The sequence below is a fragment of the Aspergillus uvarum genome, assembly GCF_003184745.1.
Source record: "Aspergillus uvarum CBS 121591 unplaced genomic scaffold BO82scaffold_4, whole genome shotgun sequence".
Classification (NCBI taxonomy): Eukaryota; Fungi; Ascomycota; class Eurotiomycetes; order Eurotiales; family Aspergillaceae; genus Aspergillus; species Aspergillus uvarum.
The window spans coordinates 157,803-183,053 of record NW_020291301.1 but is presented as its reverse complement, the minus strand read 5'-3'; the positions used below and the strand labels follow the sequence as shown (position 1 = coordinate 183,053).

Sequence of the window (25,251 nt, the reverse complement as noted above, 5' to 3'; positions counted from 1 at the left end):
TTTCCCCTGTGAGAAGTAGTCAGTTTCGCGTCGATGTTCCCAAGGTAAGCCGAGGCGAGGAGACACTCACAGGCATGGTCCATCGTGGCCACGTCGCCAAAACCTGCAGGCAGGTCAGCGACAGCCACCTGGGTCACTTCCACCGCACAGCCAGCGGCCGTGGTAGTATGGTACCACCGCGGCATGTCGGTCTGCGAGCCCACAATCAGACCGTCCGTCTCACTGTTGTACCAGTCGTATCCGTTGGTGTAGGGGGGAACGGTGACGGTGGTATCTGCGCCCAAAGCGCATTTGCCCACCGATTTGACCGTCTCGCGCTTGGCTCCGTCGCGTTTTTTAATGAATTTACCATGCGCGCCTGGCGCCCGGGCGGGCGCGGTGGTCATCCTGGCACTCGCGGGCTCGGTCCTTCGCAGCCCGGTCACAGTCGCGGTCGCAGTCGCAGTTGCTGTTGACGTCGGCATCACCCCGGTGCCAGTGCCTGTCATCCGGGGGAGGTCCGCGGCCACTCCACGACGTCGCAGGTCGATGGACGGCCACGCATACTCGGATTCCGCTAGCATCGGCCAATCGTCCTCATACGAAGCATCATCGTCACCATAGAACGGGATAAAGTGCCACGCACACGCCTGGCAGCCCGAAAAGCTATCATAGTTGAGCGCGAGATCGGCCCCCGTCGCCACGGCAGGACAGGCCGCCGTGGTCTCCGAAGTGAAGGTCTTCGTGGTGGCAGTCATGTCACACCCGGTCACCGAGTAGCAGGTGGTCGAGGTACAGTCAGTGGTTGCAATGGCGGATTCGGTGGCAATGGTGCAGTACACATCGCAGTTCGAGGTGGTGGTCGTGCTGGAACATGTCGTCGTGGTTGAGGAGTCGTCGTCATCGTCGCCCTCGCCACTACCACCACCAGTAATGTCGACCCCGATGGGGCAGATAGGGCAGGCAGAATCACAGAAAAGTACACCTATCAAAAAGTCAACCCTCTGCGTCACATCATGGGGAGATTAGGAGGAATGATCACTGACAGCCAACACCACATCCCGCACAGCCTGCTGTTGCCGTTGGGCTTGGGGGCTTGCCGCTCGTCCATTTGGTAGTCTTGCTGTTGAGCTTAGTGTCGTGAGTGGTGTCTGTGGTGCTGGGATACACCACTGGTGTCACCGTCGTAGTCACGGGAGGCAGAATGGTTCCCGAAATGACCGTGGTTGAGCCACCCAGAGTCTCGGTGACAGCCGGCTCCACATAGGTATAGTCACCCCAGACGACGACGTTGGAGGTCTCGGTTGCGGTGGTGGTGGCAGCCGACACCACGGTGGTGCCTCCAATGGTGCTGGAATCATGGTCAATCACATCTCTTACCAACAGCCAGGGTATTGTCAGGATTGAGGGCACTTACGGAGTCCAGGTAATAGCAAACGGTGACGGCTCAACCGAGGAGGTCAGCCAGATCGTGCCAGTGGTACTTCCATTAGGGAGATTGACGCCCCAGACAGGAATCGCCGTGGTCGAGACGGGGGGCACGCTGATGATGGTCGGGAACCAGTAGCTAACGTGAGACGTGACTGCTGTCAGGTCTCCGCCACTAGACGCGGAAGTCGTCTCGGTCACTACGGTGGTGTAGGTGAGCGTGGTGGTCCAGGGGGGCAAAGTGATGGTTGTGGTGCTGCTGAGGGGCTGAGGGGGCCATATCAACGAACATCCGGGAACGGCTGTCACGGATGGACTGTCTTCGTCCCAGATCGAAGGATCAATGTACACTTCGCAGCTCGATCCCTCCGACGCCGAAGTCGACCCGTTGGAGGTCAACAGGTCGATCGCCCAGTCGGCGATTCCCAGGAAGTTGTAGCCCTCGTAGAGTTCGGCGCGGCTCGCCTTGATATCATCGTCCATGTAGCCCGCCCACTGGGTGTCGTTCCAAACCATGATGTTGGAGTTCGAATCTTCGTCGATGTAAGTATAGACCTCCTCTGCCTCCGCGATCCCTGCGAGTTCGGCGTTGGAAATATACCCAGCAGTGTCCGTGCAAGCGCCTGGAACCGCTCCCGAGTCCGGACCGGTGAAGGTGCAATCGGGGCCGTAGCAATCAGCCTCGGTCATTTGGAATGATCGGGCGTAGCTCGCTACTCCCACAGCCACCATATTCGACGGCACCCCTGCCTTGGTGATCATCGATAAGGCACTGACAGTCTCCGTCAAATTCACATGGGACCGCAAGCAACCGCCTTGGGGACAGCCCGGATCAGCATAAGTATTATTCCAGTCCCATTGTCCGTGCAGGTCGTAGGCCATCAGAACAATATAATCCACGACCTCACTGATAGCCATAATCGGGATGCCCTTCAAGTACCAAAACGAGGAAGGCGCTGTCGTCGAAATGGTCTTATCTGGGGCATCAATTGCCATTTGCATTTGCAGCTCCAAAAGAAAAAGGAAGAAATTCGTCCCGTCATCTGTGCTGTCGGCAGGAATATCAGGAATGTCCGGCTCAGCAGGATACTCCCAATCCCAATCCACACCATCCAGATCATACGTCGTGAGGAGGTCAATGGTATTCGTAATCAGGGTAGCTCGGTTAGTACTATCGGAGACTGCAGACCGGAAGATATCGTACGTGTCCGCGTCGGTCGAGAAATCCCATCCACCCACAGTGATGATGCGCTTGACTCCATCCAACTCGACAAAGTCATTCCATTGATCTTCCAGGCTGGAGATGTTATAGGACAGATCTGCATTCAAAGTGGCGAAGGACATGTGGATATGGGTATATAGACTCGTATCAATATCCGCAATCATGGTCCGCATACAAGCACGCTCCACATCGTAGCCCTCGAAATAGCCAATTTTAAAGACCTCGCTAGGAGCGTCACTCTGGACGATGTCAGTACCGCAGTTTGAGATACAACCATTCGTGTTATTCGCGGCCGTGCCCGGGTTGCCCGTGGTTGACTCGGTGGGGGTACAGAACTCTGCCGTAATGCCACATTGTCCCCAGATATCGCAACACGCGTTCAGCGGACACTCATTCAATGTACTGAGATTTGTTCCATACGGGACACTGACTGTGCCATTGACTTGTGGCCCGCAGACGGCGTTGGCTATCACCGCGGGCATCGGGGGATAACCCGAGCTCAGACACATGTATTCCCCGACGAGCAGATCGCCGCAGCCTAACCAACCCCATGTCTCGTTATTGTAGCTTTCGATTTCGGCTGTGGTTAAGGTATATGTGGCGGCGAGAACATCGCAAGAATCGCCGGTTTGAATGAGATAGGAGTAGCAATACCCATCCGCATCAGGCGAGGGCGCATAATCCGGGGCGGATCCCTCCGTGCAACAGATATACTCGCCCACAGTGAGGTTTGAGCATAGAGTGGAACTGGGGTTGTAGGTGCTGAGCTCAGTTGCCGTAATGCCGCACTCAGTCGCTAGCGTCGTACAGGTATCCCCGGAAACCACCTGCACTGCCGTACAAGTCGTGCTGTCATCGTCATCGTCACGCGAGCGCAGCTGACTCGGGGCATACCGCTGACGAGCCCAGAGACTAGTGGTGTTGGTTCGAGCGTGGGACACCGTGGGGATCGAATAGGTGAGATTCTGCCAGACAGCACTATCGTCTAGACTGGCTACGCAGCTACTGTTGCGCCACGTCTGCACCGCGGTTTGAGCGGCCGACAAGTCTCCGCTGCCACTGATGAGGAGACCGAACGTGTACCGGGCACTGTGCTGGCTGCTGCAGAGTTGCACCACTAGGGTTTCGGTAATCCCATTATCTTGAATCTCTTGAATAAGCGATTCGAGAATGGGGGCAAGAAGGTTTTGACTGTGTAAGCTGCTGCCCATATACAGACCCACCGCGGTCTGTCCCGCGAGGGCAAAGTTAATGGTCTCATTACATGCACCTGACGGATTCAATGTTTCGTAGGCCAGCAGCTGGGTTAACGCGGCGATCGCATCGGTATCCGAGGATGCTGCTGACGCGGCCGTATCGCGGGAAATCTGCAGAGAGGAGACAACGGAGGCCATGTTGGTAGGCATTTGACACGAAGTACTTCCAGTTTGCGCGGCGGTATCAGCAACCAGGTCCGCCGTGCAGCCACGAAGGCCGACCCGACTCTGGGACTGATTGACGGTGGTATATAGAGAGAATTGCAGTAGCATCGTCTCACCACAGAGAGAAAGCCGGTGGACGCCCGGGTAGACCGGCCAAGCCGACGGGTCGAGTCCCAGGTCAGTACAACTTCCTGGACAAGCCGCACGGAGGAATTCCCATGACCGCGACGGAGTGAAATTCCCCGCCACCACGGCAGCTTTCAAGGTCTCCAAGTCAACTGTGGCTTTTGGCTCAGAGGCTGACCGTGTACTGATTGGGTTGGCACTGAGAAAGGCAGATAAGGCCGACTGAGCATCGACACTGTCTGCAAATGCCCCGGGACCCATCATGGCCAAGCCAGCCACGAAGGCTTGGGTCATGCAAGGGAGCTTCATGGTAGCTCAGGCCCCAAAAGAAGGGTATGTGGTGTGATCAAGAGAGAGGAATGAAGGAATGAAAGTGTTCAGGAAGAAAATAAGAAAGAGAGAGAGACAAAGAGAGAGAGACAAAGAGAGAGAGAGAGAGGGACAGGAAAGAGGGACAGAGAGAGAACGTGGGAGGCTATAGGAAATTCGGGGTCAGCATAGCGACTGTGAGGAGCTTGACGCAATTGACAAAACAGTACAGCGGGCAACACGTTCATTTTATACCATCAGCAATGTCGCTTTGCCCTTCATCTCGCGGACTCTCTCCACCGCGAGGCTGCAGATATTTACACTGCCTCGGAGGACATTACTCGATGCAACGCTAAAGCATCACGCGACTACACCGGATGCCATCGTCTGTAAGTTGACTTACGCAACACAATCAATCCATATTGGATCAATTCAAGGCTATCCTCTCTTTTCATCTTCCAGGTGGACCCTATGCCTTGGCTACTCTTGCAGGAGCGCACTCGAGTCAGCGGCATGCATGCATCTGCCCCGCCTTCCCGCCACTCCTGCACACCTGCATGTGGCCAGATCAGAAAAGGATGTACCTGACGAGTTAAAAAGAAGTTGGGCCGGAAGGACTTAGTCTATGGCCCCCAAACTGCCTCTAACTGCCTATTCCACGTGCCGTGAGAAATTGAGAAATCAACGATCAATCATATGTCGCTAGCTCTGGGACTAACATTGAAGCTAGCTCCGTCCTGCAGGATGCCCAGGATGCCCAGGATGGCTCCGCCTCCTTGTCATTCTATCATCAATTATGGTTGGCTCTTGGCTGCCGTCGGGGCTCGGCGCTTAGCGAGCTTAGCAGTGCTTGAAGCTTCGCTTATTGTTGTGATGCTTGGCAGGGGGAGGAACTATGCCGATTCAGGCAGTCAATGCCGGCACCGGACTCGACTGGGCACTTCAGGGCTAGTACCTCCTAGCAATGCACCTCGTACTGCAACTAGTACTGTACCTGGTGTCTTCCCTAGTACTTTACCCAGGAGTTACTAGGGTCATCCTTTAGTAGCGAAATAGTGGAACGGGTTCCCATATTAAATGTTACTGGGAGGTGCAGTATGTTCTTTACCGGACCTCCCTCTCTCCAAGGCTGGCTCTATATAAACGATACGCCTGTTCATCTCTTCGTTCGGCAGTTGATCACGTCTCCCGCATCTTTTCTAGTGGTTTTCGACTACTATGGCTTTCTGCAGACTTATCGCTACCGTTTTGGTGGCGAGTCGTCTCACTGCTGGATACTTGATCGCCCCCTCCGGCACCGCATTTCCTGGGGCAAACTCAGACTGCAGTGAATGGGTCACCTACACGACCGGCTTGACCTGTGCCGACATTGAGGCCACATACTCGATCACTGAAGAGGAATTCCTCGAATGGGTAAGTCACGGCTTGTCATCTCGCGACGTGCATGATCTGATACGAAAGTAGAATCCCTACATCTCGCTACTTTACACTGACTGCAATCTGGTTGCGGGCTATGACTACTGCGTGGACATCAACTTTGAGACCTTGGGGGCCTCTTCGTCCTCGTCGACCTCGTCTACGACCTCGCAGGCATCGACTTCATCTCTCTCAACTACTTTGATCACAAGCACCATCTCTGCTTCCACGACCGGATCCGCGACCGTAGCGAGCACCGGAATTACTACGCCATCGCCCATTCAAACGGGCATGACCGCCACGTGCGACGAGTTCTACCTGGTGGTCTCCGGAGACACGTGCGCGGCTATTGCCTCTGATGCCGGTATTGCACTGTCCGACTTCTACGCCTGGAACCCCGCGGTTGGTACCAGTTGCGCTGACCTCGATGTTGGCGATTATGTGTGTATTGGGGCGACTGGCACTGTGACCTCAACCACGGCCACCAGCAGTGGTACCGGAATCGTCACCCCGGCCCCAATCCAGACGGGTATGACCGCCACTTGCGACGCGTTTCATCTCGTGGTCTCTGGAGACACGTGCGCGGACATTGCGTCCGACGCAGGAATTGCACTGTCCGATTTCTACGCCTGGAATCCTGCGGTCGGCACCAGCTGCGCTGACCTCGATGTCGGTGATTATGTGTGTGTCGGGGCGACTGGAACCGTAACCTCCACCACGACCACCAGCAGTGGTACTGGCATTGTCACACCCGCCCCAATTCAGACAGGCATGACGGCTACCTGCGATGCGTTCCATCTCGTGGTCGCCGGAGACACCTGCGCAGTCATTGCATCCGAGGCAGGAATTGCCCTGACCGATTTCTACTCCTGGAACCCTGCTGTGGGCAGCAGCTGCGCTGACCTAGACGTGGGCGACTATGTGTGCGTCGGGGTCGAGGGAGGCACTGCCACTGCCACTGCGACGACAACGACAACGACGGCGACGACAACCGGTAACGGAATCACGACCCCCACACCGATCCAGACGGGCATGGTGTCGGACTGCGATTCCTTCTATTATGTGGTCTCCGGGGACGGCTGCTCGAGCATCGCGAGCGCAGAGGGGGTCACCGTGGCGGAATTGGAGGAGTGGAACCCGGCCATTGGGACGGACTGCACGGATTTGTGGACCGAAACCTATATCTGCGTGGGAATCCTGTAATTCGATCCTGAAGTTACCCCACACCATATCTAGGTTTTGGCTCCAAACAGGTCATTCGGCACGTGGCTCAACTGTTTCCGCTTCTTGATCGATATGTATCTTTTGCTTGTGAATAGGTTTAGGCTGTCGAAAGGGGCTCTTTGCTTAATTGATTCCCCTATGTAAAGCTTTTTACATGTATATAATCCGCAGTGCTATACTGCATCATAACAAGCCTGCCGCGTGGCAAGTTCGGTCTGCAAACAGTCAGCTAAGTTAGATTATCTTAGATTTAACTTGAAAAGTCTTCTTTCTCTCGGATTTGAACACCAAATTCGGATAGGACAAGAGCATTGAACCCTCCGAACAGGACCAGGCATTGGGACTATTGAAAAATCATGGCCCCTAGGCCTACTAACCCCTCTTTGTCGGAGATTAGATTAGCACCCCACCTCGTATTCAGCCGCCCCTCGTGGCTCGATCTTACGTTTGACGTTCCTGCAGGACGCCTGCATCTGAAGACTCTGCAAGTCTGCACCCGAACCGAATGATTTTGGCCCCCATACACTAGTATATCCGAACTATCTCTTAGCGGATCCGAACCGACCAATTCAGACCCAGTCTTGAGGCTAAAATGGATCGAGGGCAGAGACTGCTCGACAGTCGCCGCCCACTTATTCTGAGCGTTGGGACGTGCGCCGATGGTTGTCTCACTCTTAATTCTGTTGCTTGAAACTTTCGCAACTTCAGGCTAATGACTTATGCATACGTTCTTCGGAAGGAGAGAAACGCTCTTTTGGAAAACCGAAATCCTGCACGAGCGTGAGATTATACCTTGATCAATTTCCTCTTAGCCATGGCGGGAAATGGACGTTGCTGCCGCCGTGCAAACACTTTTTGCTTGGAACTGCTGTGACCTCCCGATCAACGAAACAATACCAAATCTGTTCTATAAGGTTGCTTGTAATATATGTTAAGTGCAGATGAGTATTTATTGAATATTTCCCCAATTCCGGCTCTTACTAACTAACCAACCCCTTTTCTTTTACCTGTTTATTTTCTATCTAGGCACATTTTCGGCTGTAGATAAAGTAGAAGGTAGAGATTTTATTCTAGTGAAGAAAAGGTGTTAGAACAATATGTATATTAGTGCAAGCCAGTAAAGTTTAGGCGATAAAACTACTCAGAAGATTATAGGGATTTATTGTATACTAAGATCACATCGATATGACTTGTTAAATTGGGAGGGGAGGCTACAGTAACTACAGTATACCTGTCAGCAGTTCCGCTGGTCAGGCTGCTGCTCACCGCCCACCCCGGTGCCTCACGTAGCTGATTTCATTACTTATCCCCGTCTCCGACAATCCCTTACCTGCTTTCCTGCTGTGCTCTGCAACATCCATCGTCGAATATAGATGAACTGGCCAGGAAGACCGCCACACACGCACAAATCCTTAATCAACACCTCATCTTCCTTACTATTAGGATGTGACAGTCCCCAATTCTGCTCAGCCACAATTCACAAGAATGCCATCCTGTAAACATTTCCCCGACTCCCTCCTCGGATGGCTCCACCTCCTCATCCTAACCTACGCCATCATCATAATCCTATCTCACTGGCACCAGAGAAATCCCCAAGCCCCCTCTCGACCAGCTCCCCTCCCCAATCTCCCAGAACCAACCACCTCAAAGCAAGACAAAGCAACCGCCGCCGCAGAAATTCCCATCCCCCGCCTCCCCTACAACGAAACAACCCTCGTCACCCTCATCAACGAGATCTACCGCACCTACCAGAAACTCAACTACATCGGTCCGGACGAACTAATCTGGCCCCCAGCTGAAACCGGTCACGCGATCAACGAACGCCTCTGCGCGGAGCTGCACCTCGACCCAGCCGTGATCTCGCTGATGAAGCGCCTGCCCTACCTCCGGACCTCGCGGCTCGCCGAAGAGGTCCCGATCACCCCGCTCTCGCAGGCGTTCGTCTACCTCGAGGACGCGGAGATTCGCGGCGGCCGGGATCCCAAGCGGTACGGGCATGTCGACGACCTAAGGGTGGCGGTCTTGCTCCCGCGGGAGATCGCCTTGAGTGGTTTCGCGGATGAGGGAGAGTGTTTGGTTCTCGATGTGGGGGAGAGTATGTCCCCACCCCCTTGTTTCCGTTGTCCATTTTTCTTCCTTTCGGGTAAAGGCCGTGCAGGAAGAATAGAGTGGTTGATTTGGGATACGTAGATACTATCCGCGTATGGGAGTGGGATGGGCTCCCGCCCGGCGATGACGAGAACAACTTCCGCGCGTATCGCGCCCACCACGCCCCGACTTTCCTCTCGAATCATTTGGAGAAGCTCCGGACGCTGGAAATGATTCCTTGTGGACATAGCGGGGCTCGGGGCTACTGGGTTCTGGATTCTGGCGAGGTGGTGTGTTATACCCTTCTCGCTTCTTTCTGCAATCGAGATGCTAAGACACAGGGCAGCACCCACGGATCAAGAGAACGCTGCAGGAGCAGTACGGCTGGCCGTATGATTTCCGGGAGGCGGAGTGGAAGGCGGCGTCGGAGGAGACCTGGGAGCGACTGTTGCGGTTTGATCCAGCTTTTTAGGGGGGTTACTCACCTGGGTATAAATCGACTCAATGCAGAGGGATGAGGGTGATATATCTGCAATATGCTTATGGCTATCCATTAAAAAGTCACACAGTTGGCTGTAATGCATACTGGCTACCACGCCACCTCACACCCGAACTGCCTGGCCTGCTTCATTCCCCCGTCGAGATGTCAAAAGCATCACGAAATCCACATTTAAGGCTGAAATTGCGTGTAGACGTGTTCCTTGGGGCGTGATGACAGGGGTTTACCTGGATTCAGCCAATCACAATGCCGCCTGCGTCAAGATGTCAACTGATCACGAAAATCCACTTATGAGGCTGCAGGAGGCCGGATGTGTTGCTTGGGACGCGTATGGGGAAGTGCACGTGGCTTTGATTATCTTGTGTTATCAGATTGTCTGGCTCGGCTGGGTAGGGGGTTCGAGGGGAGGGTGGGTAACCTCAGTTCTCAAACCAAGGATGCTCATAATTCCAACCAATGCAAGAGGTGTTGTTGAAAGAATACGTATATGTCTCCTTGATCTTTAACCAGTACCGACAGGCATATTTGATCACAGGGTTGATTGACTTTATAACTTCACTAATCTCGCTTTGTAGAATTCCGTCGTTTCCAAGATTGCAGATATTCCGGCGAAGGCCAATATTCTCGTCCGACATGACACGAAGGCGTTGCTTTGCCAAATCTTGGTTCCTCGCGACCGTGTTGATTTTGAAAGGGTTATCATCGAACGTGCCGTGATCTACCAGGAAGTCTGGGAAGGATTGGTGCAGAGGTTCGACTGGGGAATCGGCCTCATTTGGGTCCGGTATGATGAGAACTGATTGAAGGAATTTGAGTTCGAGTGCATGTCATCTTCTTCCATGTCAAGCAGCAGGGCTAAGGATGTGGCTGGAAGAGGGTCATAAAGGGTAATGACTGAGCCAACGATATACCGGAACTCGGTGAGAATCCGCTGTCTGTCAACGTTCCTGGTGTCGATGATCATCGGCTCTAAGAATGCCTAGTCAGTTTCAACGAGCTGATTGCCCAAGTTCCGGTGCTGGAGAATCACCCTTGTGCGCTCTACGGGGTGAATCTTTCGTCGTCAACAAATCGGCATGTGGTTGAAGCGACAATGAAGAGCGGGCTTGCACGTTAAGCCAACTTCTTGATGGTCTTCTCTTCAGGCCAAGCTGGAGGAGAAGGGTGACTGGCGGCGATCTCGTTGAGTCTAGCACCTAGAAAGGCGGTAATATCACGCTCCACGCCTTCGGCTTTATGAAGGAGTAATTCTCGGCACTGTTGTGTTCCAAGCTGCTGAAAGGCCTCGCAGACTTTCGGTTCAGGTCTCCCTGTGATGAAGAATCGCAGATCCAGTGCTCCAGCATCTCGTACTGTGAGTGAATTCCTTTTAAGCTGCTTGATGTCTCTCTTGTCTTTACACTGATCCACGGCATCGAGAGTAAAAACCAGGATTTGACGTTGACCCACTAGCAGCTTCTGTAGCGGGTCTAAGCGTACGCAGTCGATCTACTCTTCAAGCGTCTGGTAACTATGATAGTCCTTTTCAAGGACGGCTTGTATTTCAACTTTCAGGCTTGGTAGCAGGATGGTTAGCTGATATAAGATTGTCGGCGCGAACTATTTAGGCGATGCACACTCGGTCCGGCGCCCGTCGAAGCAGAAACTCGCTCCTAGGATGCCTCGCGCAGTGAATAACTTGGCGAGGGTGCGAGAATTCGTGGACTTCAGTCTCCGCCATGCCGTTCAGCCAAGACATTGCTCTCCCTTGGGGTCATCCACCCAGCTAAGAATTTTCTGTAACATCTCGAACCTTGTGCCTTCAAGACAAAATCCTTCATACTGGGTCTCATAAGAGCCATTGATAGCCTCTGCGGCAACAGGCAGCTTCGAAAGTTGGAAGGCTTGGTAGGTCTTCTGGATCAGTGCTGCATTGCTTTCAATGCCAGCAAGCAATGCCTCCGCTTGTTCGCTGAGACGAATATTCTGGTCGACACTGATCCAACTGCTGATGGCCTGATTTTCTTTTTCAATGCTCGTTCGAAGCAGTAGCAGCCGGTGGCTGGCAAGGTCGGGAACCGAAACACTGGCCCATATTCTCTCCCCAAGGCTAAGTTGTCGAGCACGACCCATCTCGGTGACATATCGAAGGATACTAGCGTACAGGTGAATAACGCTCTCTTGCATGACTTTGCTTGTATTCGCATGGCTTGCCCGCGAAAGCTTATCTACAACAGTATAGCGAGCGAGTATCCCGGAAGAGATTCCGCGGATTCGAACAAGGCATCTTGAAGTGCAATATCTTTTTGGGCCATCTCTTTGCACATTATGGGTCAGTATTGGGTTAAGTTAGGATAGGATGCTCGAACCTTGAGCCCCAGTGACACTAATGTTCAGGCGGCAGATGCATGTCCTGTGGGATCAGCGGCAGAGTCCACCCCTCCGTTCTGAGGCCAATAGTGGCAGGACACGGCAGACTCGAGTAGCACAAAAGCCCCAGTGCTGACGTCGCCGTCCGTTACCCCAGGTGTTGTGGCTGATTTGCAATGGAGTGCTGTAGAAGTCTGTCTTCAAGGTGTTGTGTCGGCTGTGTGGTGGTGAAGACTGCGACGAGAGTGAGCAGATGGTGAAGGGGCGATGGATGGTCACATGACTCAGCCTGGCTATCACAATCTTGTGTAAGGGCAAGTTGTGCTGAGTTCGAACTATTCACAATGTTATCTCAACAGCAGACTTACTTCATCCACACACCGAGCACCTTTCCATGGACCTTCTTCAAACAGAGACCGTGACTGCGGTATACGAGGAGCACCCTCCATTGAGTGCAGAGCTGGAGAACCACACTTAGGCTGCGCGTGGCCCAGACCTTGTGCTCGAGTATCAGATGGTTGCTTAAGTTATAGAGTCCTTGCTTTCCTGAGACTGATCATCTATCTAGTAACCATCCTAGATCAAATCTCTCCAACATGATCTGTCGGTCAATGATTCTGGAAATCATGGTCAATGTCACTATATTCTTTCATTCTCGAACTCTGACGCATACAAGATTTGGCCTACATTTCGAAGTCACAGCTTGCTGTCGACTGGCGAGATAGCGTGTATGCCGGGGCAACAACCACCAAAATACCTCTACATTCCCACCACCACGCTCATATAAATTCCTACAAGACGTCACCCCGCACCGATCTTCATAATCTAAGAACTTTTTGATTGAGGTCTATCCAATATACTCCACATGCCCCGCCCACTCGCGATCCCGCCGCAGCGCCCGGATATCCCCCTCATTCAAACACGCCATGACGCCCAGATCCCCATTCTCCGTGCGGGACCAGAAATATACGCACCCCTCGAACGGCGCCGAAGTCGGCCGTCGCACCAGTGAGGGGTGGCCCAGCACGTCGCCAAAGCCACAGCTGTACAGCTCCGTATGCGCCAGCGACGAAACGCCCACATCCGTCTCGGGATCGAACTCGCCACCGAACATGATAGTCGACTTGTCGGGCTCCTGCGCGATGAAGGTGGCCCAGCTGCGCACGGCGTACGCGTGGTTGACCTCGGCGACCTGCGCCCGCAGCACGGCCGCGGTCTCGCCGAGCGTCATCGCGTCCAGCTCCCCGTAGGCCACCCGCGTCGACGCGTTGTACCCCATCTGGCCCATGTATTCGGGCGAAACGTCCATGGCGCGCCGGCTGTCGAGGGCGCGCGAGAATTTGGTGCGCCGTTGTGCCGGCTGCGGCCGATGGCGGCGGCGCGCGGCGGCGATGCGTTTCCACAGGAAGGCGCAGAGGGCATCGTTGGTGGAGACGAAGGGGATGAGTTTCTGGAGGTTGGTGTAAGCCAATTCGGTGTTGGCGCGTTGCTTAATCTGGGACATTTGTTTGGCGGGGACTTGGAAGAAATGCCAGCTTGCTGGGGCGCGGGGCGCGGGGAGGGGCTTGGGGATGCGCGGGCGGCGGAGGTGGGAGTGGTCGAGCATCGGTTCGGAGGGGTGGAGGAGCGGAATGATTGTGCGGCGGTCTCGGTTGCCTTGGCTCAGTTCGGTGGCGGTGAAGGGCTCGTGACGCATCGCTTTGGCCAGGAGCCGCGCGCATTGGAAGAGGCCCCCGCCGTCGATGAAGTTGTGCTGTGCGGCGAGGTCGAGGAGGAGCCCGCCCTCAATGAAGTTGGCTTGCATCATGAAGACGCGCGCCGGCTCGATGCTCGAGTCTTCGTATCGCTCGGGAAATGAGACCACGGGTCCCAGAGCGCTGACGGGGAGCATTGCGCATGGCCCTCGTGCAGCGCAGATTTCTTTATACGAAGGGCAGATGCTCGAGGCATCGCGCACGATGACCAGGTCCTCGGGCTGGCTGAACTCCGGACACGACTGTAACCGGAAGGTGCCTGAGTTGCCGGGGGTCCGGCCCTCGTGCACGACCTCGGCTGCTAGCCAGGGGAATTCGGAGATGAGGGTTTCTGTGGCTGTGTATAGGGCGTTGATGGCTGCCTTTTGGGCGTACCGGTCTGCGATGGGGAATGATAATAATAGGTGTGTGTAGGTTTTGAGGCCGGCCAGCTGGCCGATGTCGTCTTGGAATTTGGAGAGGTCAAACATTGTGGAGTTAGGGTGTATGGGGTATATGTCTGAGGTCGTGGAATGAAGATCTATGTTCTTGAGAATGGTAATAAGAGGATAAAAGCAGTGGGTATAATTCTATAGACGGCAATAATGCTAACAGGACAGACGCTGGGATGATAAGACAAGTCGTTGAATCGTGAGGTTTGTGATGGAATACAGAGCTATTACTGTGGGAGCAACCTCCTCTTTATATACTTACAACAAGAGTATGAGCTATCGCAACAACTATGTGCCAAGAATGAGGTTGTACTTGGGAGCATTGGGGGCCATGGCAGCCGCTTAGGGCTGCTGAGAGTCGGCTCGGGAGCGCGTGCATTAGTGCGCCCCCTAACACGAACAGGATCGCAAAACTCCGAGCGGACGTGCCCACAAAGTCCGCTACTCCGAAGCGCGCAGGCATCGCGAGATGAAACGAAGACGGAATGCAGCAGAAGGTTCACGCCAACTGGTTAATGAGGCTCGAACTACAATCATGGGCCAATCGGAGGCTGTTGACTCACAACTTCGCACAGGCACTTCGTTGCCGAGATGCTGAGCTGAGACTTGGCTCAACGAAAACAAGACATCTGGGACTTTCTTCCATTCTACGCCCATGAGTCCAGAACCTTGTCGAAATGGTGCCATTGCCGACAGGTACAAGCGGCCTCTCTGATTGAGGTATTTACAGCCACGTGGAAACACGTGGTGACAACGACGCTGTATGTCAAGAAGGCTACGACGTTCACTCAAGATGATAAGTGTCGGCGGCCCTGCGGCCTCAGTAGCCCGGCTACCGCCACCGCCCACCTTGATGACCTTACCCAGTCCTCAAATTTTCTCACGTAGATGAATCTAAAATCACCCACGTTCGGGAAGATAAGGCCCAGAGGGAGGCCGAGACTTCTCGCGTAAGTGTTCTTGCATGCTCGGTCGCGAGACCATGCATCCAGCTTCTTTGTGAAGTCCAAACCGTGGACTCAGTGCTTCGGTTAGCCACTGGGGAAAAAAAGAAACAAAGAATTGAAGAGAAGTTGAACTATTGTTAGTGTTGCCAAGACGACTAGATTAAAAATGACAGCTCACTGCTTTACCTAGTAGGCTTAGTTCTGCTTGACCCCTTGCCCAGGCATCCAATGACTGCCTGGTTCCATGCAAGGCTCTAGGAGTTTGAAGAACATAATTGGCTGACGAAGCGCCGGAAGTCGGACTAGGTTTACCTCGCCTGTTGAATATGTACAGATCCTGTATCTAAATTGCAAACTACTTATTGATCAATCCCTTCGATGATAGCGCCATTGCTATCTCTACCCCTCCTTCCGTGACACTTCAGTATTGCCAAGCATAGAGCCCATTCCCACAGGGAAGTTCAGTCCGCTTCTCCAGAACACCAACCCAACATGGCTATCAAATCAGACGACATCACCTGGTTCATTGAAAATGATTTCCTGGGCACGGAAACACCCTTCCCTTCTGGGTCAGTGTGGAGGTTGGAAAGCAAAATCAACGAACATAGTTATTATGAGGAACGGTCTGAATGTGAGGCTTTGGCCATTCAATCCGAGGCACGTGGGGTGTTCTCTTACTCGACGGTGTCGGGGAGTGGGCCACCGACAGCCGTCATCAAGAGGCGTTTGCAGTTAGTACTACCTACAGACAGGACTCCAAGAGAGAAGTATAGCCGTTGGTATCGGTGGCAGGATTCCGTGGTGGAGAACCGCGACGAAGAAGCCCAAAGTTCGTGCCAAGCAAGCCACGTCAGAGATTCCTAAGGCCTTCAGTTCAGAAATCGAGGCCCTGTCCCATCTAACGAAGTGGCTGCTCCAGTACCCCCTCTCTACTGTCCTGGAAGAAAGAGCAACAAACAATCGATGAATGGGTCCCGGGAGGCTATTAGCTGAGTATCTTGATGGAGAAGCTACCGGGGTCTGAGCCTGGCGTCATGTTTTTTTTTTCGCGTCAGATGCCTCGTGATGAGCGAGATTCTCTAAGAGGGCCTCCAAAGCGGCGTGGCTGTAAGTCGTGACTTTCTTTTAAGAGTCCAAAGAACCAGTGCCACAGCAATTATCACTGCCCAGGTTATGCGGGAAGGCTGACGGAAACCCTAGGGAGACGGTCCGTTGTGGGGTTATCCATAAAGATGGGTCGATAAATAACCTTCTTTGGGGCCGAGGAAGTGAAAGATGGTAAGCCCTCCTACTAGACGCATTTGTGTCTTTATTCGCCACTTCACTTCTGACTTCAAGTGTCTAGCTACTTGGTCGATTGAGAGTATTGGCGCTTCTCCAAGGATACAGCTCGCTGGGAAGGTCGCCTCTACATCCGCTGCAATCTGGCACAATCTGGACCATCACAGAACCTTTTCGGTATGTCTGAATGGCGGCTGTAAAGTTGACATGTAGACTGAGGTCCAGAAGACAGATGCTTTCGCCTCCCGGAAGACCACTACCTGACGATATGATCATATGGTTCATTCCATAAGACCTCCCAATACGGTTCTGATTTCGCTGCACTAGCACGTTCCTACCTCCAATGTGCTCATAGTATTCCTCATAGCTGTGATACTCAGTTGGAGCTAAATTCTGTACTGTGAACTCATATCTTGCCCTTCGAAGTGTTGGTTCAGGCCGACATTAGGGAGGATTGCGAGCTTCAAGAGACATGAAACTTGACTTATCTTATTGGTTGATTTTGGGTTTTGCTAATTGGTATTTTGATCTGACCCTCGAAATCCTAAGCCTCATCTTATCTTTTGACCAGGATATATGGTTGGTTGTATACATTCCACTGGAAAAGATTCTTAGTCAAGCTCGTGGACAAGCGCTGCGTGTCACTGTTGCACAGGGGATTCCCTGGTCTCTGATTTTTCACATCCCCGATATTCAACTGCTACTCAATACATCATGATTTACCAGAAGCTCAGACAAAGAACTGTTTCTTTCAGGTTACTTTCAGGTGGGCGGAACACCTCACGGGCAGGCGACCCGACTCCCGGCCCACCTTCCTAAAGCGGCAACGGCTGAAAGAGGCAACAGAGTGAATAACCCGACACACCTACTGAGCTACGGACATCATGGAACACCACCATGATTAAGGATTACTCATTTCAACTTGATCTGAGAGGTCATGACTCCAAAGTACCATCCTCTGACAGCTACATGCTGAATTTGTATGACCAACCATAATACGCTACCAGGCGAATCTGTCTGTCGCCGAGGAATGTGTAGCGCTTCATATAGCCGTTTCCGGCCCACGAGCCAATCCTACCGCGGGGTCCGGACCCAGACCAGAGAAGACGGGTGGCTGCAAAAGAGCCATGGACATATTGCGACCAAACCAAACCGGAAGAGCAACGTGGATGTACGAAGACGATGGGTTGCGCAATCGGGGTTTGCACCTAGTCTACAACAAAACCAACGAGGCCCCCTCCAACCCGTCGAAGCAGCGCAATGGCCTAAGTCAAGAACTTTGGCTTCACCCACTCCCCAAGCACCACGAGCAATCGACATACACAGCAGCCATGATCCGCCCAGGGTCCGGCTGCCAATGGTTCACGCGGCGGCGTCTGCAACTCTCCCTGGCCGTCGCGGTGGTCATAGCCTGCATCTACACCATCCTGCCAGCGTCCAGCAGGCCGGACAGTCATGCCCACACCAACAATGAGCCCCCGCAACACCACAAACTCCCCTTCACATCTCCCTCCTACGCCCGCTCCCTGTCCGCGCGGGAGCTCATCTCGCGGCCGCGCTCGGCGGACCTCGTCTCCCTCCCCAAGCTCATCCACCAGACCTGGTTCCCGGCGGGGAGCAATATGAGCGAGAATGCCCAGCTCTGGGTCCAGACCATGCGGGCCCAGAACCCGGACTGGGAGTACGTCCTCTGGGATGACGAGACGAACCGGCTGCTCGTGGAGACGCATTTCCCGTGGTTCTTGAAGGACTACCTGCGTCTGCCCAAGGAGATTCTTCGGGCGGATGTCGTGAGGAATCTGTATATGTTCTTGTTTGGAGGGTGAGACTTTACGGCCAGGACGTTCCGGAGCCAAGTTACTGATGCTTGAGAAATGCATAGAATGTACGCCGATGTCGACACCGAAGCCCTCCGACCAGTGGACTCGCTCTTCGCCGGCCACGACACCCCGCTCCGGGCGGCGCACAGCAGCCTCCTCGGCTCATGGACGGGGAAAGTCAAGGCGCACTCACCGCACGACTCGTCGACGATCACGCAGCGGGCCTTCCTGGGCCACATGGCGCACCAGGCGGGACTGGATGGGCCTGCGGCCGTGCCTAACGGGTGGATGGCGTCGCCGCCCGGCCACCCGTTCTGGCTGCTGCCGGTGATCCACGTCATCGAGAACCCCAATGGCAGTGAGGATGGCTCGGTGGAGAGTCTGACCGGCCCCACGGCGTTGTCTTTCTTGCTGCACCGCTACTTCGAGGACTTCGAGGGCGACGAGAAGACGGTCCGCCGGCATGTGTGCCAGAAGGTGCGGCGCTGGTCCCCCCAGTGGGAGATATACTGTGGGCCCGAGGGCCACGAGGACGATGTGCCCGAGCTGCAGACAAAGGGGGCTGCTCCTGTCGTGGTGCAGGATAAGATGGTGATCCTGCCGCGCCAGCAGATCTACCCGTACAGCTGGGAGGACGACAAGATGCTCCCCGCGTGCTTGGCGGCGTTCGAGAACCCGCAGTTCGATCCCGAGGCGTGTAAGCGGGCGATCGACGTGGAGGCGTGGCCGAGTTACTTCATTACGTATTGTACGCATTCGTGGTGAAGATGTGGGAATGTGTGGCTCATGATTCTGTCAATGATTTTTTTTTTTTTTTTTTTTTTTTTTTTTTTTTTTTTTTTTAAAAAAAAAAAAAAAAAGTGTGTTTTTCATCGGGTACAGTGTCACATAGAATGGATGGCTTGATGTTCTGCCGGATTCAAACCACTCTTAGGGCTATGCGGGAGATGCACGCAAACGGAAGGGAGATTCCGAGTATCCGCGCGAACCGAGACATCCCTGAATCCAATGCGTCATATCCTGTTGGCAGCTAGGCTTAGAAACCTGAAATCTCGTATCGGGAGTTTGTCGCTCAGGGCCGCAAACAAGCTTTGGGCCCTGAAAATAGGGTGCAGAAACGCTGGTGCCTGGTTCTGGACCCCACAGTCTGTCTTGTCACCACTCACCACTCACCACTCACCACTCGCCACCCACCAGTGACCGCTACTCCATCCGATCGCTCATCCTTTTCGATTTTTTTTTTTTTTTTTTTTCAGTTCGTAAAGTCTTATAAAGAGCGGGGACCCGTTTGCGGTCAATGTTGCAGTCGCATCGCGCGAAGAAAAGTTCAATGAAGACTCTCAACCATGGCCGCAGCCCAAGCGGGCCTGCACTCCCGACCAGCAGCGAACAAGAAGACTCAGCCGCTGTCCGCGGCTCTTGGCGTGTAGACGCGGCGCAAGACACAGACTGCCTGGTATATATCCCCTCGCAGCAGCCATGTAGTATGACGGGCTCCTCCGAGGAGAAGGAGAGATTTTGGTCTGATTCCTCGCATCGGGGGTCACTTTCAGGATCGCTATCGTTATCGCCCTCCGCATCTTCGCTCTCTCCTTCATTCCAGTCATCCGCCTCCCCTAGCCTCGTCGACTATCTCTCCGAGGTGAAGATGACCTACTCGGAGGCATTAACCGCCGCGGCCGCGGCCGAGTCGACCAAGAAGCCGATATGGCCGGTGGTATTAGGGGTGTTGTATGTAGATCTTCTTTTTCTCAATCACCATTACTTTTCAAATGTGGTTAGAATCAGTCAATTGACAATCTGTCTGGGAGCATAGAGCCTGGGTATTCTGGTCGAATCTGACCATCCTCTTCAATAAGTGGTTGATCGAGTCGACCGAGTTCCGTATGTCCTTCCTTTCTTTCCTTCTGTGTATATCCACATACATACATGCACCAAGTACCCAGAATCCACCACTAACAATCGCCAGATTACCGTGCGCAATCCCCTACCCCATCACCATCCATGCCATGATACTAACGAGCGACAGCCATCATCCTCACAACCTGGCACCTCCTCTTCGCGACCCTGGCCACACAGCTCCTCGCGCGCACCACCACCCTCCTCAACAGCCGGCACACCCACCACATGACCCCGCGCACCTACCTCCGCCAAATCGTCCCCATCGGTCTGTTGTATAGCGGCAGCCTAGTCACCAGCAACCTCACCTACCTCTATCTGAATGTGTCCTTCATCCAGATGCTCAAAGCCGGCGGACCCATCATCACCCTCCTGACCAGCTGGGGCTGGCGCGTCGCGCGCCCCTCCCTCGAATCCTTTCTGAACATTCTGGTCATCGCTTTTAGTGTCGGGCTGGCCGTCGCCGGCGAGGTGCAGTTCGTCTGGACGGGGGTGGTGTTCCAGGTTGCCAGTTTGGTGTTCGATGCGAATCGGTTGGTGATGATTCAGATTCTGTTGAGTGAGAACGGGGAGTCCGCCGAGAAGGGCCAGGGCCATTCCCATAAGATGGATCCCCTGGTCACGCTGTATTACTCGGCGCCGGTGTGCGCGCTGACGAACGCGTTGATCGCGGTGGGTAGCGGGGAGGTGGGCGGGTTCGAGTGGGGGATCGTCGAGAGGACGGGGTGGGGCGTGCTGCTCGCCAATGCGGGGGTGGGCTTCATGTTGAATGTGTCGATTTTCGTGCTGGTATGTTCATGCTCTTTTTTTTCTATCTTGTGGTCCGGGTGAGGAAAGGGGGAAGGGAGTGGGGGATGGGGGATGGGGGATGGGGGACTTGGACAATGCTAACGTTTTCTAGATCGGGAAAACGTCCGGACTGACGATGACGCTGGTGAGCGTGCCCAAGAACATCCTGTTGATTGTCTGCTCAATCGTCATCTGGGGCTCCCCGGTGAGTTCGTTGCAGGTGGTCGGGTACGGGATTGCGTTGTTGGGATTGTTGTATTATTCGCTCGGGTGGCGGACGATTCAGCCGCTTTGCGAGGCGGCCAGCACCAAGCTGAGGGGCTGGCGGCGCGGGGAGGTGTATAAGTATGAGCCGGTTTAGGCTGTCGTCATTTCGGGGGATACATGTGTATGAATAGTGATTGATAATGAATCTTGGTTCCTGGAAGTTTTTGCAGATTGTAGGTCGGTCGAGTGAATGGTTCCAACGAGCGGGATGCGGTCAAGTCCCCTATGAGGTAAAATGATATCTGTACTATCAACATGGATCGAGTGTCAAACTCTGCTCCAACAATGTCAACGCTATATACCCTGCAACTAATCACCGGGACTTCACGAATCATACAGATAAGCAGCAATCACCCCGCCCCAGCCCCCAGCATTCTCACTCTGGCGCGCGATCGGGGTGCCCCCCTCCACGACCATATTGGTTGTGCTCTTTGTGTTCGTCCCGTAAAGATAAATCCCCGACGAACCCTCCACCTTCACCGCGGTCTTCTGACAATCTCCCTTGGGACAGTCGCCATTATCGTTAAAGAAGACCCAGTTACACCCGCCGTACAGAAACAAGTTCGACGAGCCGCTGATGCGCTCGAACAGCGCCATCCGGCAGAGCGCGTCGTCGGCCCCGCACTCCGCGAAGTCCGGGTCGCTGGTCGTCAGGTGCTCGTCCCAGGGGGCCGGGGCCAACGTGCTCCCGACGCCCTGCCAGTAGGGGGACTCGCTCTGCTGCAGAGCCGAGAAGACGTTGCGCGCGTGGTGGAAGTTGTACTGGTACAGGGTGTTGTGCTCCATGCCCGTGCCAATCAGCCAGGTGGCCGCCGTCGCCTCCACCAGCATTCCACGCCCCGTTGAGATCGTCTGCGCGTTCTCCCCGTCCAAGTCGTGGTCCGCCGTCCATCCCCACATGTTCTCGATGTACGCCGACGAGGTACTCGTCAGGTGGATCAGCCCGTACGCCGCCTTGCAGCTCTCCGCGCTGCCCGTGCACTGGCTCTCCACCAGGCTGCCCACCGCCCCGCCGATGCGGAAATGCGTGTTCCAGAACCCCACGTCTCCCGGGTTGGTGCCGGCGATGTTGACTTCGAGCTGTTCCATTCGTTAGGGGGTTTTGGATTGGATGTAGTTGACAGAAGAAGACTGACCAATTGACAACCAGGCAGAATGTCCGCGACCGTGAACACCATATCGCTGATCTGAGCCACGCCCGTATCTCCAGGGTATCCAACCCGGATCATTGCCCGCGGGGAAGCCTCGTTCTCGAAATTGCCGCCCACAGCGCTGATGATGGAGGCGAACGAATCTCCGATAATGCGACTGCCGCTGGGGACAAAGATGGTGTCGGTCACAATGTAGGTTCCCGCGGGGAAGTAGATGAGCTTGCAGTCCTTGTTACTCGAGAGGATGGCATTGATGTTGTGCGTGTCGTCCGTCTCCCCGTCGCCGTACACCGGCTTGCCGGCAACGTTCTTGATGTTCAGGACCTGGTTGGCCGTGTACTCTTGGTAGGTCGGGGGTGCCTTGGTGAAGTATTTGTTCCCAGCTAATAAAGCTGAGGCACGGGGAGTGGTGACCTGCTGTCCGTTTGTGCTCTGCATTTGGTTCGAGCCGGAGGTATACTGCTCGTGAGGGAATTAGTGGGCTGCTGTGGTGGTGGAAGCCGGAACCCTACCATGTGTCCATGTACCCAGGTGTCCGAAACGCCCCCGCTCAGAATGATCGTGTCGCCGATCTTCACTGTGTTGCCATAGTTGCTGATGTTCTCCAGGATGATCGAGTTTCCAGCCGTGTTCGACGTCCCGGACGTGATGAAGGTCCCTACGCTCGTCGCGCTGGTATCGATCACCGTCAACGACCCAGATGTCCCATGCGCGTCAATTCCGGTCTGGCACTGCTCGAAGCGGCATCCCACGAATGTAATATCAGTACCCCCCGCGATGACGCCGGTGGTGGTCCCGAGAAAACTCAGGTTCTTGAACACCCACTGCTGGCCGTTGAGCTTCATCCCCACCGCGCCGCCTTTGAACCACAGATCGTTCTGCACCCGGTCAGATCTCTATTACCTCATCCCCCAGAATTCAGTGGGGGAACGTACCATGATTAGATTACTGTTGTAGTCATACTGCGTCGTCAACCCGACATGTGTCGCAGAACCAGTCGGCATGTTAAATCCCACATTCGTCAACTGCGTCGCCTGGCTGACGGTCCAGTCGAGCAAGGCGATATTCTTACTATACCCGACGCCCGTCGAGTCCAGGACCACATTCTTCATGCCGATGTAGAAGTTGATGGTGCCCCCGAAATTCGGGTCCTTAGCGTAGATAATGTGGTCGTCCGGGAAGTTGGCGGCCGCCTTCAACACGGGCGGATTGGTTGGGTCGCCGATCAGGACCGTTCCCACAAAGAGCTGCAGAGAACTCTCGAGGAGGTACGTCCCGCTGGGGAGATAGACGATGGCCGGCTGGCCGGTGGTGCCCATCGAGTGGGAGGCGCGATCGGGTCCGTCGGAGGGTCCAGCTATATGCAGCGAACAGAAAGCAAGACTGTCAGGCTCCAAGATCTCACAAGGTCCGGGAACTAGGGCTTCCCCCTACCGTGAATGGCAGCCTGAATTGCCAGCGCCGCGTCCCGACTGCCTGTATTATCGGCGCCGTAATCTTCGACCACATTGCGGAAGACCTTGTATGCCTCCTTGTGGCTGGAGTCTAGGAAGGACGATTGGCCGTTGTGTTCGATGTTCTCGTACCAGTATCCGCCGGAGTTGCTCGAGCTGGCGCAGAGGGAGGGCGAGGCCGACGCGAGGGGCTGGTGCGCTGGAGGCCCGTTGAGGCTCACCCATGGCTGCGCGGTGCGGTTCTGGATCACGAAGGGGATGCCACTGCGGCTGTTAGTGGGCACTTTCTTGGTTTTTCCCGGTCAGTCACTCACGTCGGATCAGGAATGTAGCTCCGTTGGGGGATGGATTCAGCACTTGGGGTCGGCTGAGGCGTGAGTTTCTGAGTGGAGCCCGAGTTCCTCATCTGGGGCATTGAGGTGTTGCGCCATCCATCTTGCGGTCTCGCGAATGCCAGTGAAAAGAGCGATAGCCACGAGATGCAAAGCAGAGCGAATGTCGAGTGTGCCATCATCACGGCACACGGTCGGGTCGAAGCGACTTCAAGTATACGAGCATCAAAAACCAAACCGTGAAAAGAAAATAGGGATCGATCAAGGGAATGAAAAAGAGTGAAATTGTCCCTCAAATCGAGAATACAAACCTCGATACCTGTTGCTTCGGAAAAGGGCCTAGTCGGACATTGGGATTTCGCCCAGGGTTGGCGTACACAGAATCACACGGTCGGAAAAGGTCGGGGGGGCGCGCAACGAGTGGGAGCATGATGCTGGGAGCCTCCTCTATTTATGCGAATGTGAATTAGTGCATACCTGGACTGAGTCCAGACAAAGATTGTCCAGGTTTGGGAGGAATCCCGCGCGGCGGAGACTTGCATACTGGCATTGGCAGGCATGCCTTAGGGTACGCCCATCGTTAAGGTTAGGGCCATCTATCTATTTGTTGATCTTCCGTAGAAAGGGCGGTCGATCAGGGGTTTGACAACAACAACTTGAACTCTAGTTGACCACTCAAGTCCTGGACCACCAGCTGTGCATCGATGTTACTGTGACCTCAGTTTACAAGTTGATAAGTTTTCCTGCTCATCCAGACCATCTTCCTCAATCACCGGATCTCTTCTGCTTCTGCCTGGCTGCATTGGTTATCCCTTTCTCCCACCACCGCCGCCGCCACCGCTGCCAAACCATGCAGAAAACCCAGTTTCAGGACTCAACCCCCTCCTCGTGATAGAAGCCACAACCACTCGAGTCGGAAATACCAACCTTGAATCCGTCCATTTTCAGACCCAGATATCGTCCTGGCAGTCGTCGATGGCGTTCACCATCCCACATCAATTGTTGAAGCCATGCAGCTCTGACGTCTTTCGCGGCAGCGTCTTGCATTCCGCAAGGCACATACCA

At 54.4% G+C, this 25,251-nt stretch overlaps 10 protein-coding genes across 10 annotated transcripts; 6 read left to right on the top strand and 4 right to left on the bottom strand.

Moving 5' to 3' along the window:
• Positions 1–872: 872 nt before the first annotated feature.
• Positions 873–4,485, bottom strand: BO82DRAFT_418337 (class V chitinase Chi100; the record flags this gene model as incomplete). Its single annotated transcript, XM_025640065.1, has 4 exons — positions 873–964; positions 1,026–1,330; positions 1,397–3,478; positions 3,524–4,485. Coding segments are annotated over 4 exons (3,441 nt in total), but the record flags the coding sequence as incomplete, so codon positions are not given.
• Positions 4,486–5,703: 1,218 nt separating this feature from the next.
• BO82DRAFT_418336 (LysM peptidoglycan-binding domain-containing protein) lies at positions 5,704–7,104 on the top strand (the record flags this gene model as incomplete). Its single annotated transcript, XM_025640064.1, has 2 exons — positions 5,704–5,898; positions 5,950–7,104. 2 exons carry the CDS (start codon positions 5,704–5,706, stop codon positions 7,102–7,104), a joined length of 1,350 nt encoding a protein of 449 aa, XP_025496301.1.
• Positions 7,105–8,610: 1,506 nt separating this feature from the next.
• On the top strand, positions 8,611–9,685 carry BO82DRAFT_397850 (uncharacterized protein; the record flags this gene model as incomplete). The annotated part of the gene is made up of 3 exons (XM_025638975.1): positions 8,611–9,220; positions 9,316–9,503; positions 9,560–9,685. The coding sequence occupies 3 exons, from the start codon at positions 8,611–8,613 to the stop codon at positions 9,683–9,685; spliced, it is 924 nt and encodes a 307-aa protein (XP_025496300.1).
• Positions 9,686–9,975: 290 nt separating this feature from the next.
• Positions 9,976–10,512, top strand: BO82DRAFT_397849 (uncharacterized protein; the record flags this gene model as incomplete). Its single annotated transcript, XM_025638974.1, has 2 exons — positions 9,976–10,101; positions 10,288–10,512. The coding sequence occupies 2 exons, from the start codon at positions 9,976–9,978 to the stop codon at positions 10,510–10,512; spliced, it is 351 nt and encodes a 116-aa protein (XP_025496299.1).
• Positions 10,513–11,437: 925 nt separating this feature from the next.
• Positions 11,438–11,878, bottom strand: BO82DRAFT_397848 (uncharacterized protein; the record flags this gene model as incomplete). Its single annotated transcript, XM_025638973.1, has 1 exon — positions 11,438–11,878. The coding sequence occupies one exon, from the start codon at positions 11,876–11,878 to the stop codon at positions 11,438–11,440; it is 441 nt and encodes a 146-aa protein (XP_025496298.1).
• Positions 11,879–12,908: 1,030 nt separating this feature from the next.
• BO82DRAFT_418331 (putative trichothecene 3-O-acetyltransferase) lies at positions 12,909–14,364 on the bottom strand (the record flags this gene model as incomplete). The annotated part of the gene is made up of 1 exon (XM_025640063.1): positions 12,909–14,364. The coding sequence occupies exon 1, from the start codon at positions 14,283–14,285 to the stop codon at positions 12,909–12,911; it is 1,377 nt and encodes a 458-aa protein (XP_025496297.1). The 5' UTR covers positions 14,286–14,364.
• Positions 14,365–15,566: 1,202 nt separating this feature from the next.
• Positions 15,567–16,251, top strand: BO82DRAFT_115851 (uncharacterized protein). The gene is made up of 2 exons (XM_025629836.1): positions 15,567–15,924; positions 16,113–16,251. Exons 1-2 carry the CDS (start codon positions 15,686–15,688, stop codon positions 16,180–16,182), a joined length of 309 nt encoding a protein of 102 aa, XP_025496296.1. The 5' UTR covers positions 15,567–15,685; the 3' UTR covers positions 16,183–16,251.
• A 1,554-nt stretch (positions 16,252–17,805) lies between these two features.
• On the top strand, positions 17,806–19,084 carry BO82DRAFT_326161 (glycosyltransferase family 32 protein; the record flags this gene model as incomplete). The annotated part of the gene is made up of 2 exons (XM_025632905.1): positions 17,806–18,296; positions 18,357–19,084. The coding sequence occupies 2 exons, from the start codon at positions 17,806–17,808 to the stop codon at positions 19,057–19,059; spliced, it is 1,194 nt and encodes a 397-aa protein (XP_025496295.1). The 3' UTR covers positions 19,060–19,084.
• Positions 19,085–19,942: 858 nt separating this feature from the next.
• On the top strand, positions 19,943–21,343 carry BO82DRAFT_360967 (uncharacterized protein; the record flags this gene model as incomplete). The annotated part of the gene is made up of 4 exons (XM_025636798.1): positions 19,943–20,025; positions 20,111–20,178; positions 20,324–20,982; positions 21,095–21,343. 4 exons carry the CDS (start codon positions 19,943–19,945, stop codon positions 21,341–21,343), a joined length of 1,059 nt encoding a protein of 352 aa, XP_025496294.1.
• Positions 21,344–21,573: 230 nt separating this feature from the next.
• BO82DRAFT_428592 (glycoside hydrolase family 55 protein) lies at positions 21,574–24,269 on the bottom strand (the record flags this gene model as incomplete). Its single annotated transcript, XM_025640450.1, has 6 exons — positions 21,574–22,329; positions 22,386–22,859; positions 22,928–23,278; positions 23,336–23,757; positions 23,835–24,118; positions 24,169–24,269. The coding sequence occupies 6 exons, from the start codon at positions 24,267–24,269 to the stop codon at positions 21,574–21,576; spliced, it is 2,388 nt and encodes a 795-aa protein (XP_025496293.1).
• Between the last annotated feature and the right edge of the window lie 982 nt (positions 24,270–25,251).

Bases quoted from the DNA above. Each gene is read 5' to 3' on its own strand.
- BO82DRAFT_115851 (XM_025629836.1), top strand. From the start codon at position 15,686: ATGGCTATCAAATCAGACGACATCACCTGGTTCATTGAAAATGATTTC. The intron at 15,925-16,112 runs GTTAGTACTACC...TGGCTGCTCCAG, and splicing joins GTCATCAAGAGGCGTTTGCA to TACCCCCTCTCTACTGTCCT.